This window comes from Mustela nigripes, chromosome 1, assembly GCF_022355385.1.
Source record: "Mustela nigripes isolate SB6536 chromosome 1, MUSNIG.SB6536, whole genome shotgun sequence".
NCBI lineage: Eukaryota > Metazoa > Chordata > Mammalia > Carnivora > Mustelidae > Mustela > Mustela nigripes.
In genome coordinates this window covers 261,183,596-261,202,439 of record NC_081557.1, presented here as the reverse complement: position 1 = coordinate 261,202,439, position 18,844 = coordinate 261,183,596, and the positions used below count along the sequence as shown (strand labels likewise).

The 18,844-nt window shown below is 35.7% G+C and overlaps 1 protein-coding gene across 5 annotated transcripts in view; it reads left to right on the top strand.

Moving 5' to 3' along the window:
* The window catches only part of ANKRD17 (ankyrin repeat domain 17), a 161,854-nt gene that overhangs the window by 139,003 nt on the left and 4,007 nt on the right, over positions 1-18,844 (top strand). For all 5 annotated transcript variants that reach the window (XM_059385194.1, XM_059385190.1, XM_059385183.1 and 2 more), the window contains 5 exons: positions 344-791; positions 1,257-1,412; positions 3,383-3,532; positions 4,833-6,469; positions 10,443-10,640. In XM_059385194.1, coding sequence (XP_059241177.1) covers positions 344-791; positions 1,257-1,412; positions 3,383-3,532; positions 4,833-6,469; positions 10,443-10,640 — 2,589 coding nt within the window. The remainder of the gene's footprint in view (positions 1-343; positions 792-1,256; positions 1,413-3,382; positions 3,533-4,832; positions 6,470-10,442; positions 10,641-18,844) is intronic.

The following is an 18,844-nucleotide window of genomic DNA, read 5'->3' as shown; positions in this document are numbered from 1 at the left end:
TGCATTCCCACCAACAGTGTAGGAGGGTTCCCCTTTCTCCGCATCCTCGCCAGCATCTGTCATTTCCTGACTTGTTGATTTTAGCCATTCTGACTGGTGTGAGGTCAAAAATATTTTTTATAATGGCTTACTATGCATTTTTTTAGGACCTGAGCACAGAGAGGATAATGGATGTCATACCCATCTTATTACTGATGAATGTTGGAATGATTGATGACTTTTCCTCTAATAGTCACAGAGTAACTCCTGTCTTTATTGTTCTTCAAGTGTTTAAAGCTAAATGTACTCTAAAAATGTTTAGACCTTGCTAATTTGGTATTGCTGGTATTGGCTTCTTTTACAGATGAGCCTGAAGTCCTGACAGAGCCTCCAAGTGCCACAACCACTACTACCATAGGTATATCTGCAACATGGACAACCTTGGCAGGTTCCCATGGTAAAAGAAATAACACCATAACTACAACCAGTTCAAAGAGGAAAAACAGGAAAAATAAAATTACTCCAGAAAATGTTCAGATTATATTTGATGATCCACTACCAATCTCATATAGTCAGCCAGAGAAGGTAAACGGAGAGTCCAAGAGCAGCAGTACCAGTGAGAGTGGGGACAGTGATAACATGAGGATTTCCAGCTGCAGTGATGAAAGCAGTAACAGCAACAGCAGCCGAAAGAGTGACAATCATTCACCTGCTGTGGTGACCACCACCATGACCAGCAAGAAGCAGCCATCAGTTCTGGTTACATTTCCGAAGGACGAGAGAAAATCTGTTTCTGGCAAGGCTTCAATAAAGTTAGTTCTAATCTTCATATTTATTATTTATAGTATCATCATGAAATTCTTTGTTGCTGATTTTTTTAGTAAAAATAGCAAATTAACAATTGGCAAAACAAGGGTTTGTCTTTGTGCTAAAGAAGTCACAATTTCATTTTAACTGAAGAATAGGCTATTTTTGAAGTTTTTGTTAATAAAAGAGAAAATTTTTTTACTGTGTAACTTCTTTATTTTGGTTGTTAAATTTTAGCCCATGACAAGTATTGATTATGGTTTCTTAGGGGTCATTATAATTCAGCTCTGCTAATTTTGACCTCTAATTGACTCTTCATGTTATGCTAAATATTGAAAAGTGAGAAATAAGTTCCTCATTTGTTTACCGTATTTATTCTAAAAATAAATAAAATTATGTAATAGATTGCCTCTATCATTTAAAATTCTATATTTGTTCTATATTTAATTATTTTCCTCCCTCTGTTAAAGATTGTCAGAGACTGTCAATGAAGTAACCAGTAATTCTCTGTCTACTTGTACAAAATCTGGTCCATCTCCCCTTTCCTCTCCAAATGGGAAGTTAACAGTAGCAAGTCCTAAGCGTGGACAAAAGAGAGAGGAAGGATGGAAGGAAGTTGTAAGAAGGTGAGTGATTGTCCGTTTTTCTCATTCTTGTTACGGGAGGTGTTGTTTACTTACTGTTAGATTCATTCAACTATTCCAAAAGTTGCATATGAACTGGTGGCCCAAGGCTGAATCTGGCTAACAGAGAGAGAGAGAGCATACACCATATTCTAGATTTAAAAAAAAAAAGGAGGCACTAGTACTTCTAAAATTAGGAGATTTTACATAAAAAGTACAGAGACTTCACGAAAAAATTACAAGGATGATTGTGGTATTTGCTGGACTCCCAGGTATTGCTATTTGGTAGAGAACTAACTTAAATTCTTTAAGGTGATAGATTGTGTCTTACTCAGTTTTGTAATCTCAGAGCCCAGCATGTGGTATCTTCTACATGCTTGTAAATATTTGAAGAATGAATAAGTATTGGTTTTAAACTGCTCTTGTCTTTAAGCAACATGATGCCTTTATTTAAAGGATTTTAGAACTGAAATATTTGGTTCTGTTTTGCTTGGGATTTTTTGAATTATGTCTCAAAAAGTAAAACAGTATCTCAAACTAAAAGGTAGTAAGATACCAAAGAGGATCTATTGTAAATCTTTAATGGCCTATTTTAAAGAACTTCCCAGAAATTCCAACAAATACTTAAGCTTTTGAATATTTGAAATAAGAGCTATAATGAGCCAAACTTATTCCTCTTAATCCCAAAATGCACTGTTTGGTTTTTTGTTTTTGTTTTTGTTTTTTTCATATTATTGACCAAGGCCTGCCCCTACCACCATGTCTATCTTCATTGGTCTCTGTGTCTCTATCTTCTATTCATTCTCATGTACACACACACACACACACACACGCATTCATGTATATACATTCTGTTGAACTAACTAAAATCAATCGCAATATTAGAGTACTATCTATCTAAAAGTAAGGTAATTCAGTTTTTCTGCATGTATTTTACACTGTGGTATACTAAGAACTTCTTAATTAATTTGAAAGTAATGATCTCTGACTGATTATTTTGCCCTTTAGAGAAAAAAGGAATTACCAAGTAACTTAGTTATGTATATAAAAGGGCAGGGGTCATAGCTAGCCTTTTAAAAAATGTAACATTTTAATATTTAATCTACCATTCTAAATAAACAATGTACTTGTTCAATAAAGCATAGTTGGCTCATTCTCTTTATTGAGAATTACACTGTATTTCTTTTAGAAGCATCCTTTTTTTAGGCTGGTCAGAAATGTATATGTACCTTTTCTAAAGTGTGAATGTTTAGAACTGTAAAGCAGTTTTGCAAATGTTAAGACAGGTTTTGTCTTTTTGAAATTTGAGCAGGCTCTTCTCTTTCCTCACACCATTAAACATCCTTTAGCAAGCTTCCAGGTTGGTGGATAATCATTTTAATGCCTCTAAAAGAATGAAAGGAAACAATGCATTTTTAATATCATTCTTTCAGTTACATATTAGACAATAAAAAGAATGTGAGTCAAACACCCAGAAATACCCACAAGAAGCCTTTCTGTTTCCTCAGGCTCAAATTAGGTGCCCAACCAGTGTGTCTTTACGACACCCTATTAGAGCACCTGTGGCATGCTGTTGTGGCTTTCCCCCTTGCTGTCTGCATAGTCAATATATATGGGCAGGAACCTATGTTTATCTTATTTGCCATTAGTATTTGCATTAACACAGTGCATGTCTACACAGTATGTGCTTTATAGTTCTTAATGAAAGATGAAGGTAAAAAAAAATTACCGGTTTTGGTAATGAGATGAAAAGCTGTGGTTAAACACTTGGCTTGTGTGCTCTCTCTCTCTCTGTCTCTGTCTCTCTCTGCTGTCACTGTTAGTTGCCTTTTATCACCTAAAGCAAGAATAGATAGAGGCTGACTCTATCTGTATTTACAGAAATGTATTTTAGTAAGCCTCTTTCCTCATATTTTAATCATAACTGCTGATACTAATGATAAACTTAATTTATCTTTGCAACTTTTAAACAGGTCAAAGAAAGTATCTGTTCCGTCAACTGTGATATCCAGAGTGATTGGAAGAGGAGGCTGTAATATTAATGCTATCCGGGAGTTCACTGGTGCACACATAGATATTGATAAGCAGAAAGACAAGACAGGAGACCGGATAATAACTATAAGGCAAAACTTTGTCTCTTATATTTTCTCCTTCTGTGTTTTATCACACTGTACCTTAATGAAGTACAAGTATTTTGAATTTCTGGTGGATCTTTGTATTTAATAGCGTACTTTTTTAAATGGGAATTCGATTAGTATGAGAGAAGACAACCTTTACAGTTCTTTTCCTCTAATTCATGTGCTCTTGTGAAATATTTTAAAGTGCTTTAAAAGAATTTTTCGTGTGTGTGTGTGTGTGTGAGAGAGAGAGAGAAAGGTTTAGATAATCTTTTCCTTACATAAACTTTTCATATGGCATTCTTAAAATTTTATTGAGACTTTTTAAGAGGGAATAGGTTTCTCACCCATTTTAAGCAATAAGTTTCCCTTTCTTCCCTTACTGGCTTTTGAAATTTATTATTCTAAGATTGTATCCTTAGAATATGAACTCAGTCATAGATAGAGATCTGTAGTAGATATTTGTCTTGTATTGAATATGTCTATTCCTGAATACTCTTAAAATAAACATACGATATTCTAAGAAATCATAAGTTTGGTTGTGAGAGGCAGGTGCCCCATTGCAGATTCTACTAGTTCTATAACCTACTTCGGAGGAAGCAGTTAGCCCCTTCTGTTTTGTGCTTAACCTCCTCTCCTATCTTGTTTTTCCCTCTCCTGGGATAGGTGGGCAGTCACAACCTGCCTTATCTAGAGAAAAGGAAAGTAGATATCCTTTAGGAGTAATTTCCCCCTTAGGGTTTCCATAAGGCTTTCCTTGCAGTCAGATTATCTTCCTGAAGATCCTGAAGTTTGACCTTATGGCCATTGTTAGCATTATCAAGATTCCACTCGCATTTTGAGACACCTTCCCAGAAGAATTATAAAAATTGTTCTACTAATAGAGATTAGTCATAGATGGGGTCATCTTAGGTACCAGGATTTAAAATAAAATACTATTTTCTTACTCAGTTTTTTTTATTGTTGTTGTTGTTTACTTATATTGCTTTTAACTTTGATCAGCTGTTTGACTTTACAATATCATCATGGATTACATAGGCTTTTGAGTATAGTCGTTTCTCTAACTAATGTATTTTATGGTAGGAAAATGACCTTTTTTTGAAAAGTCACTATCCCTTTGGAAAATACAGTGGCACGTCAGGGCAGTTGATTGCTTTTCAGAATATCTTAAGAGTAGTTAGAAGATTGCTGCTTAACTTTTATTATTCTCTGTATGTATGTTTACACATACTTGAATGAATTTAGGCTTCACCTATTTAAATGTAGGGGAAATTGGGCCTAATTTCTTTTTTTGGTCAATTTACAGGGGTGGCACTGAATCAACAAGACAAGCGACTCAGTTGATCAATGCTCTGATCAAGGATCCAGACAAAGAAATTGATGAACTTATTCCAAAGAATCGTTTGAAAAGCTCCTCAGCAAATTCCAAAATAGGGTCATCAGCACCTACCACCACTGCTGCTAACAGTTCCTTAATGGGAATTAAAATGACGACTGTAGCTCTGTCATCAACATCTCAAACTGCCACAGCACTCACTGTGCCTGCAATTTCTTCTGCATCTACTCATAAAACCATTAAGAACCCGGTAAATAATGTGAGGCCTGGTTTTCCAGTTTCTCTTCCATTAGCATATCCTCCTCCACAGTTTGCACATGCTTTGCTTGCTGCTCAGACTTTCCAGCAGATCCGTCCACCAAGGTTGCCCATGACCCACTTTGGAGGTACTTTTCCACCAGCTCAATCCACTTGGGGTCCTTTTCCTGTCAGGCCTTTGAGCCCTGCCAGAGCTACTAACTCGCCTAAGCCTCACATGGTGCCTCGCCATAGCAATCAGAATAGCAGTGGTTCTCAGGTGAATTCAGCAGGTTCTTTAACTTCAAGTCCAACAACTACAACCAGTTCATCAGCTTCAACGGTGCCTGGTACATCTACAAATGGCAGTCCAAGTTCACCTTCTGTCCGAAGGCAGCTTTTTGTCACCGTTGTGAAGACATCCAATGCCACCACCACAACAGTCACAACGACAGCAAGCAACAACAGCACTGCACCCACAAATGCCACATATCCTATGCCTACTGCCAAAGAACACTACCCAGTATCATCCCCATCTTCCCCATCACCACCAGCCCAGTCAGGAGGGGTTTCTAGAAACAGCCCTTTGGATTGTGGAACAGCATCTCCCAACAAAGGGGCATCTTCCTCTGAACAGGAAGCAGGTAGTCCACCAGTAGTAGAAACTACAAACAGTAGACTTTCAAACAGCAGCAGTTCTTCTGGGAGTTCATCAGTTCATTCTGCTCAGCAACAGCCTCCGGGATCTGTTTCTCAGGAGCCAAGACCACCTCTTCAGCAGTCTCAGGTTCCTCCCCCGGAAGTTAGAATGACTGTTCCTCCTTTAGCAACAACAAGTTCTGCTCCAGTGGCGGTGCCTTCTACTGCCCCAGTGACTTACCCTATGCCTCAGACACAAATGGGATGCTCCCAGCCTGCTCCTAAAATGGAAACCCCTGCTATTAGACCACCCTCCCATGGCACAACTGCCCCTCACAAGAATCCAGCTCCAGTGCAGAATTCATCTGTTGCAGTCCTCAGTGTCAATCACATTAAAAGACCTCACAGTGTTCCCTCTTCTGTCCAGCTACCTTCAACCTTAAGTACACAAAGTGCTTGTCAAAATTCAGTACATCCAGCAAATAAGCCTATTGCTCCCAATTTCAGTGCCCCCTTACCATTTGGGCCCTTTAGCACATTGTTCGAAAACAGCCCTACTTCTGCTCATGCCTTCTGGGGAGGATCTGTTGTTTCATCTCAGTCAACACCAGAATCTATGCTATCAGGAAAATCCTCATATTTGCCAAATTCAGATCCTTTACATCAGTCTGATACTTCCAAAGCTCCAGGTTTTAGACCACCATTACAGAGACCCGCTCCAAGTCCCTCAGGTAAGTTCATACTTTCTCACATTCTGCAGCTTCTGATTTATACAAGTGATAGGAAAACTCTTGGTCATTTTCTAATAATTTTATTCTATGGCTGGGCCAGATAGAGGTTGTTGAATCCACTTACCTCCAATGCTGTTTGAGTAGGAGATGTGTTGAGTATGGCATTTAAAAAAAAAAAAATCTTTTTAGAAGCCACAGTGGCTTTTATCTTGAATTTCCCATAAATAAATTTATCAAGTATATTTTTCTGTCTCAGATAAAACAGTCTCTTATGTTTGCATTTAATAAGAGAATGCCATGAGAAGTTTTATTTAAAAAATAATAAATCTTTTAATTTTTAATTTTTTTAAAAGATTTTATTTATTTATTTGACAGAGATCACAAGTAGGCAGGGGCAGGCAGAGAGAAGCGGGGGCAGAGAGCCCGATAAGGGGCTCGATCCCAGGACCTTGGGATCATGACCTGAGCCAAAGGCTGAGGCTTTAACCCACTGAGCCACCCAGGTGCCCCGTAAAATAATAAAGCTTTTTAAAATTTGATTTCATTTCTGTCTTTTTTGTTTTTAAAATGATGAGAAAAATACAGAGCTACATAGTTTTTATAGTTTTGATAAGGTAGCTGCTAATCACATATGTGCTATTTAAATTAAAATTAAATAAAATGAGAAATTTCCTCTCAGTCAAGCCGGCCATATTTTTTAAAATTTGTTTTCCAATTTTATTACAATAAAACTGACATCACTGTATAGGTTTAAGGTATACAAGATAATGATTTGACTTACATATATTGTGAAATGATTACCATAATAGGTTTAATTACCATTCATCATCATATAGATGCAATAAGAAAAAAGGAAAAAAAAATACTTTTCCTTGTGATGAGAACTCTTAGGATTTTACTCTTGCTTTAACAACTTCCATACATATCATGCAACGGTGTTAACTGTAGTCATCATGTTGTACATTACATCCCTAGTACTTATGAACCCTATACCTGGAAGTTTGTATCTTTTGATCACTTTCCTCCAATTTCCCTTCCTCCTATTCCCCACCTCTGGTAACCACAAATCTGATCTCTTTGTCTATGAATTTGTCTGTTTTTAGATTCCACATAGGTGAGATCATACAGTACTTGTCCTTCTCTATCTGACTTATTTCACTTGCCATATTGCCCTCAAGTTCCATCCGTGTTGTGGCAGATGGCAAGATTTCATTGCGTTTTAGGCTGAATAATATTCCTGTGTGTGGGTGTGCACACACATGTGCATGTGCATCACAGCATCTTTCTTTATTCGTCTGGTGAGGAATGTCTTAGCTATTGTAATAATGCTCCTGTGAACTTAGGAATGCAGGTATCTTTTTGAGTTAGTGCTTTTGTTTCCATTGGATATATTCACAGAAGTGGAATTGCTGGATCATATATACCAGTTCTGTTTTTTTGGTTTTTTTTTTGAGGAATCTCCATACTGTTTTCTATAGTGGCTCTAAGCTGGCCATATTTGAAGTGCTTAATAAGCACATATAGCTAGTAGCTGCCATAATGGACAGTACAGATATCAAATAAATTTATTATCATAGAAAGTTCTATTAGACAATGCTGATATTTCTAGAGGATTTAAAGATCTCCCGGTTTTGAATGGTTGCTTTTTTTTAAAATTTTCTACTTTGAATGTTTTTTAGATTTATGGAAAAGTTCTATAATTACCCCAACTTTCCCCAATGTAAATATTTTATATAATCCTTTATTTATTAAAACCAGGAGATTAATATTGATGCAGTATAATTAACTAGACTGCAGACTTTATTCAGATTTCACAGGTTTTTTCAGTAATGTTCTTTTTCTGTTGCAGTATCCAGTCCAGGATACCAAGTTGCATCTAGAGCTATATGTTTTAATATGAACATTGCAAATAAATAAAGATATGCCATTCCAGAGATAGACAAACTATCACCGGTGGGCCAAATATGGCCTGCTGTCTGTTTTTACATTTGTAACTTTTTAAAAACTGAGATTCAATAATAGTGTAAGATTTTTTTAATGATTTAAAAAAATTTTTTTAAATAATAATAGGTGACACAAAAAAATAGGAAATTAAAACTTCAGTGTTCATAAATGAAGTTTTATTGGGGCACAGCCTTGTCCAGTCATTTACATATTGTGTTATAGCTACTTTCATGCTCTAATGGCCTGAAAATACTGCTGCTCAGCCTTTTGCAGAAAGGTTGCCAGTCTGTGTTATTGTAGAGATGACATTCTGGGACCAAAAATTTCTAAATTTAATGTGGACTGGATGTTATTTTGCCTATTTCTGTGCCATGTGAATACAGTGTAATGAACATGGTCAGTATGGGGACTGATGGAAATATTTATGTGTACTTTAAAGATAACATAATTTCTCTTGAGTACTGAAATGTTAAAATAAATATAATTTTAAAATAAATTTAATTTTAAAAGAGCATTATATACTAATACACTGGAAATGTTTTTATATTTCATTTTTATGATTGTTGAAATTTACTGAAAATACTTTTCAGAAAATATGAAATCTAGCTACTGTGTTGAGATCTAGACTAAAATTAAGATTTAGAGGAAAAAATTCTTACTTTGTGGAAAAGTATAGGAAAAAAGCTAGCTCTATAAGGGAGGTGAGGTTTTTGGGGGGGTGTACAGTTCATTAGACCAAAATTAACATTGAAGTGTAATTTTAGAGTCCATTGGAGGGGAATATTACTTGATTCGGGTCAATAAAACAGGCATATTTGCCTTTACAACTGAACCACTATATTTACACTCAAGAAAATTAACATTAATTCAGCAGTACCACTCCGTGTTCAGTACCATCATACCACATACACCCGTTATGCCTGTGCGTTTCTTTTTTTTCCCTTTTGATCCAGGATTCAATCAGGGTTTACACATTGCTTTTGCCTGTTAGGTCTCCGAGGTCTCCCCCAGTCTAAAATATCTTACTACCTTCCTTTGTTTTTCTTGACATTGAATCCTTTGCAGAGTCCAGTTGTTCTGAAGAATGTCCCACATATTAGATTAGATTCTTCTGTTTTCTAAGTCCATGATTACATTCAGGTCAAACATTTTTGGCATAATCATTGGATGGGTGATGTTTTGAACCTCAAACTGCATTGCATCAGGACGCATTCAATGAAGATTGTTTCTCTATTACCTATTACAAAGAATGGCCACTTAAAGTGCTCATCAACAGATCTGTCCGTAGTAGAAGGATAGCCATGTTTTTTTCCCTCTGTAGTTTTTTTTAAGACTTGATTTTTTTTTTTTTTTTAAATAGCACATTTAGGTTCACAGAAGAGTATAGAGGAAATTGAGAGAAAAGTGCAGAGATGTCCCAGATACCTCCTGTCCCCAACAGTCATAGCCTCTTCCATTATCAACATTCCCCACCAGGAGTGGGACATCTGTTAGAATTGATGAACCTACATTAATTTGTCATGACCATGCAGAGTCTGTGTTTTACATTAGTATTTACTCTTGGTGTTGGTACATTCAGATGTCCAGTGGGTTTGAACAAATGTCCAGTGACATGGATCTACCAGTATAGTAACATACAGAGTATTTTCAGTATCTTAAAAATTGTCTGTGCTTTGCCTAATCATTCTCTCCCTCCCCCTGAGTATTTTGAAAGATAAAATTTTATATAATTCCTTGGCCATTAAGCCAATTTAAATTCCAATGTTGATATGAAATCTACATGTATTCTATAATAACTAATTAAAATATCAGATATTAAAGTTAAATACAAAAATAATTTTCCTTGGTAATTGTTTTTTTTTATAGTTATCTTTAGAGAGAGGGAAATAAATGATGAGTCAATAGACTGGGAGAATAAGCAAGGAGAAATATTTTTAGCCATCTAAAATATTTGGGGTATTAGGGACCTCTTGGAATTGTTTTTTTTTCCTCCTACAAGTAACAATTATAAATTCTCTTCTAATTCTAGGTATTGTCAATATGGACTCGCCGTATGGTTCTGTAACACCTTCTTCTACGCATTTGGGAAACTTTGCCTCAAACCTTTCAGGAGGTCAGATGTATGGACCTGGGGCACCCCTTGGAGGAGCACCCACAGCTGCTAACTTTAACAGACAACATTTTTCCCCACTTAGTTTGTTGACTCCATGTTCATCAGCATCGAATGGTGAGTACTTTATGTTGTAATTCCATAAGAAGAGTTTGTGTATATGTTTCCTGAAAAGCAAAAGGTTTTAAGTAGGAAAAGGCAAAGTAAAAAATGATTTAAGAGCTATGAGCAAGTCTTGAATATATCAAGACTAATGAAATGGGAACATAGGAGCAAACATTTTTGTATATAGCAAATGATTAAAGTCTGAAATAGGGATGCTTGGATGACTCAGTCGTTAAAGGGTCTGCCTTCAGCTCAGGTCATGATTCCAGGGTCTTGGGATGGAGCCCCGTACTGGGCTCCTTGCTCAGAGGGAAGCCTGCTGCTTCTCCCTCTCCCAGTTCCCCTGCTTGTGTTCCCTCTCTCTGTCAAATAAATAATTAAAAATAAATAAAAAGTCTGAAATACATCATTATTTTTTAGTGATTTTACCTACTTGATTTTTTTCTTAACTCCTCTTAAAATTAATGTTTATCCCTAAATGTATAACGGATCTGGGTTAGTGTCTTCTGAGTATGTTGAGCTGAAATTAAACCATCATAGGAATACAGATTTCTTAAGATATATACATATAGATGATTCATATTCACTTACTTACATATAAAAATAAGGATAGTTTTTTATTTTTATGTTCATGAAAAAAGAGGAATTGGGAGAAAAGGAGTTAAAATTGCAACATGACTACTCATTGAAAAGTGTTAACCTGAAATTTTTTGGCAGTTAATCTTTAAAATAGAATGGATTCTTAGAAGCAGAGAATGTTTTTAAGTGTAATAAAAACATACTTATTGATATTAATGTTTATTACTTTAGATGGTAATATTTATTACTTTAGGAAATAAACTCAGAAATTTTTGGATGAAATTCACAAAGTATGATAGGTTGTTTTGCCCTGTAAATTCAGTGTGTGGGCTTTTCATTTTTTTGTTTGTTTGTTTTTTAATTTTTTTGGTTTGGCTTTATGTTCAGTTGATTTTGTTTTTGTTGAAATGCATTAACAATGCAATGATATAGATTAGGTTTTCTAATCCATTGCTGATAGAGAATGTCATTGAAGTCATTAAAATTTTCAGTGATGCATTCCCACAACTTTTTATTTCAAAAATTTTCAGAAATTTTCAAACTCACAGAGAAGTTGCAAGAATACTTTAAGAAGCATTCATATTCCTTTTGATTGGTAATTTCTTAAAATTTCCAATTTTTTAAACATTTTGCTCTGTTTTCTCTCTTTGTTTTTTTTTATTATTGAACCATTTGAAAGTAGGATTCAGATATAATACCTAATACCTAAGACCTAAAAGCTTCAGTGTGCATCTTAAAAGTATGGACATTTTCTTACACAACCACAGTATCATTGTCACATAGTTAATGTATTAATTTAGTAATATCATGTGATATTCAGTCCCTATTCAAATATCCCCAGTTGTCCTAAAACAGTTTTTATAGATTTTTTCTTCCCTTTTGAACCATGAATCACTCAAGGTAAATGTATCACATTAGACTATGTCTCTCAAGTCTAACTTTAAAGAAATAATTTTAAACTTGTAAGAATAGTACAAAGAATGCTTATATATTTTTCTCAGCTTCACCAATTGTTAACATGTTGCCACATTCCTCTCTCTCCCTGCAGTATATTTCTGGGTGTGTGGGTGTGTAGAATTTTTTTTCTGTACCATTTTAGAGTTAGTTGCGGATATCAACCGATTCTGCCTTGAATACCCTAAATGATAATATTTCTTAAAAACAAGAACATTCTGTCCACAGCTATGGTACAGGTGGCAAATTGTGCATTGGACAATACTATCCATAATATTCCATATTCACTTTTCACCAGTTGTCCCAATAATATTTTTTATTTCCTCTCATCCAAGATTCAAATCAGGATCACAAATTGCATTCAATTCCATGTCTTTTTAGTATCAAATGATCTGGACTGTTCCTTCAGCCTTCTTTGTCTTTCAGAGAAGGACTTTGGAAGATTACAGATCAATGGTTTGGTAAAATTCCCCTTAATTTTGTTTTTCTGATATTTCTTCAGGATTAAATTTAATTTATGTGTTTTTGACAGGAATATTACTATATGGTCAATGTTGTATCTTTCTTTCAGTACATGATATTGCACAATATGTTAGTTTGTACCATTATTGGTGCTGTTAAATTTGATCATTTGGTTAAGATCATGTATGCCAGGTTTCTGTACTGTCAAATTATCATTTTTCCCTTTGTAATTAATAAGTAATCTATGGAGAGTTTCTCTGACACTATGTTCTTAACTCCTCATCAGACTTTGAGACAGTGTAATAAGGGAACAGGCAAAGCAGTAGTACGTGTTTGAGTAAAAATAATAGTTTTGCTTTTGTAATCAGGTTAATGCTTATAAATTCCAAAAAAAAATTAACTTTGATGAAGGAAAAACACTAAAATTGAGCATAAATGGAAACAAACTTACCTGTGTTTCAAGTTATTGACACAAACCTACTAAATAAAAAAAAAACAATCCAAAAAAACTCTTAAACCATAGTATTTTATGGGGCACCTGGGTGACTCAGTGGGTTAAGCCTCTGCCTTTGGCTCGGGTCATGATCTCAAGGTCCTGAGATCGAGCCCCACATTGGGCTCTCTGCTCGGCGGAGAGCCTGCTTCCTCTTCTCTCTCTCTGCCTGCCTCTCTGCCTACTTGTGATCTCTGTCAAATAAATAAATAAAATCTAAAAAAAAAACAAAAAAAAAAACCATAGTACTTTATATGCCCTCAGTTTAAAGACAAAAAGATTTCAAACAAATCTCGCAATTCTACATAGGACATTGGATTTGTATAATGTTATGGATAAGCAATTCTAAAATTATGGGGTTTATTGTAGGATTGAGCAAGTGAGTTTATTAATGATACAATTCACAGTCCTCACTGTGAGAAGAGGTGGTGTGAAATGGAGTAAGGCAAAGAAGAACCCTATGGAATTGGATTCGATTTAGATGATCAGTGTGAACTCATGATTTTTCAGTTACCTGTATACTGGAGTAAATCATATGAAGTTGCTCTTTTTCCACCAGCTCTATCTACTGAAAGGGCCCAGAAGCAATTAATGTTCATCAGCAGTGAGCACATCCAGTGCCAGATCTATCTGTTAAATATGTCTGTCTACTGAAAGAAACTAGGCTTTCTCGATGAAATAGCTGACTCAAGAGCTGGGGCTTACAGGGAGCCGGTGAAGTCTTAGGTGTCAGAGAGTACTTAAGTGCTCAAAATTATGGGGACATGTCAGGACACATGAAGCAGCTTGAGAGAGACTCCCACTGGCCAAATTCAGGAAAATTTGACCAACAAAGTGAATAATGGCTGCTCACTGGATAAAGTCTAAGAATCCATAAGTCCATAATGATTAAGGTTTTTTTTAATTTTTTCATTAAAAATTGTTTTTAAGAATTTAAGATTTTAGAATGGAAGGGAACTCTCTTACAGTGTAAGGACAGCTCATACATATAGAAGGAATTATAATTAGAGTCTTTGTTTTACAATCATTTAAGTGATTGATTTACGCAAGACTCCCGCTTTTACCTCTAATACTGAATTTTTAACTAGTCTGCATTTTCCTTAATATAAATTTTAATACTGTTACTTTTTTAGTGACCATTTAGTTTGTTTTGTCAGACTTTCAGCTTTTTTTTAGGTAATCTGTTCACATGAATGTAGCTTTGTGTTTTCATTTATTCCAGTCTTTCAAAATTTTGTTTTCGGTGTTTATGTACATAGTTTCCTTAAGAGTTGCCATTCTGGATGCTGTTGTAGAACTAACTGTGGAGGCATGTGATTTACTTTTCATAATATATTTGTCTGGTTTTATGTACTTGAACAGGTTCTGTCATATTTCTCCATATAGTCTGTTCCTCTTCTCATTCCCTCTCCTTTAGGATATAAAGATGTTACTAGGACCCTGACAAATTAAGTTGGGATGTGGGGGACAGATTTATCTGTTAAAATTTTTTAAAGAAAAATTTTAAATTTTTTTTTAAAATATTTTTCAGAAAGGAAAAAAAAAATCCTTTCTTTAGGCCCAAGAACAATAGATTGGTGATGCCCAAGAACCTTCTCCATGTAAAAGGCTGGGCAGAGATCTCCCGAACCCTTACTCCATTCATACTGTTAAGATCTCTCCTACCAACACTGCCGACTCGTGCATTGGTTACTGGCTGTCGTCTGTGAGTTTCAGTTCTGGGCACATTTAGTCAATGGGCCATTTTGACATTCAGTCCTTAGAAAACTGTTATCAGATCAAAAAGCAGTAAAAACAAAATTTTGAAAGGAAGGAAGTAATTTTACGTTGTGAGCCAGGACACGTCATGTGAGTGTAGAGCTGAAATAATACGTTTACAAAATAGCACTCCCCCTTACAACGTATGTTCCATGCTGGTATTTTCTATTCTATTTTCTGTAACCTTTAAAAAATTTTTTGTAAGCTAGTCATGACCAACCACATTCATCTTGATGGCCTGAACAGAAAGATGAAGAAAGTACAGTAATTTTCCTACAGGAGTATTTTTTAAATTTGTAAGTCACATTGCTCTTTCATTTTGAATTCAGGACCTGTTGTCATTTCAAAACTGAAATTGATTTACCATGAAGCCAGTGAAGCTTCAGCTTCAGGGTGCCTTTTTTACAAGGGACCCTGCCAAGGTCCTATACCTAATTTTGTGTTTGCAGTTTGGTATTCTTTTTCTAAAGAAGGTTCCCAAAATTGTATTAAGAGTGCACACAACTTCTAAAACCTGTTTTTTCTTAAGTATATAGTTGGCATATTTTAAAACAACATGATGACTCTGAATTGAATTTTGTGTTTTTTTCTAATTCTATAATTAGAGATGAGAAAAGAGAATTATTATAATTATAAATTATTATAATAATTCTGTGCTTTTTATGACAAAGAACGTAGACCCACCAAAGGAATCTCAAAGAAAATGGTACTGACTTTTAAAGGACTGTCTGGAGACCCATGCAGGATTTGATCCAGGGCCAGCTTCAGAGCCATTCGGCTATTCCTTCTCTCTCTCTTTAGAGGATTTATGACAGACTCATGGTCTGTGTCTTGTGAGTCTCTTCTGTTTACTTCCTCTTTGCCTAGCCTCCTTCATAATCTCATCTTCTATATGGTCCTCAAAGATTCAATTCATAATTAGTTAAACCAGTTTTTCTTTTTTTCATCAATTGTACCGTTCTGAATGAGGAATATGATTTGCTTACCGCCTGTGTTCAGGTCAGGCCATGTCAGACATAGACTGCTGCTAGCCTGAAATGAATTACTCTTCAGTCAGACACCTGTCATTAATCCAGTAAGCTTGCAGGGAAGAAGCAGAAAACTGTCTCCTGATAAAAGTATGGCTGTGAAGTGGGCAAATTTCTTAAATGGAGGCTTGTCTTTAGGCAGGCCTAGTTACTCCATTCATTTAAACAGAATATAGAGGGTATTTTGCTTTGCTTTTGCTTTTGGAAGATTCAGGAAAGGGAAGAGAAACTAGATCTGACACTGACCAATAGGGTAGGTTCCCAGGATGAGTCTAGGAGAGGTAGAATTCATTTGTCTGTCCTATCTGTCCATCCTTCCTGCCAGCTTGCCACCTTGGACTTTGTCTTGGCAAAGTTGTTCTGGGTTGATCCTTCTCAGGTTTGTAAATGTGTCCTTTCAATACACAATTTAAAAAACAAAACATTAGGGCACCTGGGTTGCTCATTCATTAAGCATCTGCCTTTAGCTCACTCAGATCATGATCCCACAGTGCTGGGATCGAGTTCCGCATTGGGCTCCCCACTCAGCAGGAAGCCTGCTTCTCCCTCTCCTACTCTACCTGCTTGGGCTACTTCTCTCACTGCCTCTTTTCTCTGTCAGATCAATGTAAATAAAATCTTTAAAAAAAAAAAAAAAACTTTATTTATCCCTTGTGTTCCTTATATGTTCCGGAATATTCTTTCATTTCTACTGCTTTCCTGAATTTTTTCATTGTTTCCAGTTTTACTAATTCTGAATTACGCTGTTCTTTCCTATGTTTTCCTTTCATTTCTTTCAGCTCACATTGGAATTTTATTTTATTTTATTTTATTTTTTTTTTTGGAATTTTAGAGTATAGCTTTGTTTCTGATACACCTGATATTAGAATACAGCTTTCTTCTTGGCTGGCTTTTACTATCTGTAAAATGTTCTGGGTCCATATCTCTTAGTTCATATAATAACTTTGTATGGAATTTGATTGCATTTCTATTCTGTTTTACAATTTTAAATTAAATAAACTTTCCTGAATTTTTAGAAAGGATACATGGATCAGTTACCTTCTTTAGCTTAAAGGCTCTAGAATTTGGTGATTTAGGCAAGTATGCAAAAATATGGCCTTAATACTTTATTAAATCTGGCTTTGTTATCCTTACCCTCCCACTACCCCCACTCTTGACTGGATCTTTTGTCTGCTTTGCTTCTATTGTCCCTTTCCTGCTCAACTTGGAATATGTTCCCGGAAGTTTCTTAGTAGTGTGAAGCTTTATCGTGGAATGAGTCTTCAGCAGATGTTTTTGAGAGTTCATAGGGTCACTATTGCTCCAGCTTCTTCAGACCTTTTTGTTAATTCCTTGCAATGACCATGCATAGGCAGAACTCTCCCAGTTTGACCCGCTCTAATCAGACTGGCCTGCTCTCTCCTTTTCTTTGAGTACCTTTGACTGTTTTGTTCTCCTGTTCTGTTCTTGGGTCTGGAGAACTGCTTCTTTCCACACAGATGTTGATACCACAGAGGTCTTGTAGCCATCAGTGATTTGTCCCCATTTACTCGTATCTTTTGATTCGTTTGGATATATTTTTTAAAGATTTTGTTTATTTATTTGACAGAGAGACTGTGAGAGAGGGAATACAAGCAGGGGGAGTGGGAACAAGCAGGGGTGGTGGGAGAGGGAGAAGCAGGCTTCCCACTGAGCATGGAGCCTGATGCGGGGCTTGGGTCTCCATCCCAGGACCCTGGGATCATCACCTGAGCTGAGGGCAGATGCTTAACAACTGAGCCCCCCAGGTGCCCCTATTTTGTTAGTTTTGTTATAGATGTTATCCAGAGGTGTTTGGCTTTGCTAACTTGGTAGCTTGTTTTTATGGAAAGATTTTGGAAGAATCACAAGTTGTGCTGCTATACCTCCATCTTAGAATTCCTTCTTACACCAGTGCAGTTTTAAGGTGAATTTAGAAATAGATATAATTATTCAAAGACACATACATGGCTTTTCTATTTTCTTACGATTCATTAAAAGTAATACTGTTAAGAATGCTAGTGGATCCATAACCACAGATGATATATTTTAATTTTTCATTAGAGACTAACAGTTTTCTTGGTTTACTTGTGCAGATAAGCTCGTAAGCTTCATGTTTTTGTTTCCCAATAATCTCTATATCCTATTAATAATAATTTATAAAGTATTTTCACATCCTTTTTTTTTTTAAGTTAATAATATTACTACAATTCATTGAGACTAATACTTCTACTGAATTTTTCTTTTTCAAATTCCCTGAAAAATACCTTGGGAAGTAGAGGCACTGTGCTTTTGTGTATATATACCCGGGTACAGATAGATAGATAGGTTGATTGATTTTGCAAATTTATTAGCTACCTGAATCCCTTTGGAGTAATACACACACACACACACACACACACACACACACACCTTATATGAAATAATGATTAAAAATGGAAAACTATTCTTGACTATCCCTAGGGCATCTAGGGCATACAGTCAGGCAGTTATGAGTAAATTGTAAATAAGCAGGTAACTCTTTTGACTTTTAAGCTTCAGGCTCCACCATTTACACCCTTTTTTAAATTTAAATGTGCTTGATATTTAAATCTTTCACAAGAAATACAATTTGGGTTGTTCTTGTTTTTTCTTCTCTCTAGTGCATGAAGAAATTGAATCACTTCAGAATACTCCCAAATATTAAGAACTTGCCTTGTTTTGATACATAAAGCTTACATTGTCATTTTGAAAAGCTTGTTCGTGGAATACCCATGTGATACATGATACAATAAAACAAATTGGGCAGTGAGGCATAGCCCTATATTGGTATTTTATCAGCATATTAAGTTTCTGTGAAGTTCTGATTTAAGGAAACTTTTTTCTCAAGTTAGATTTTCCACATTTGTTGCCTACCTGAATCCCTTTGTTTTTGTCATAGCATACCAAGGGCTGTGTGTTCTCGA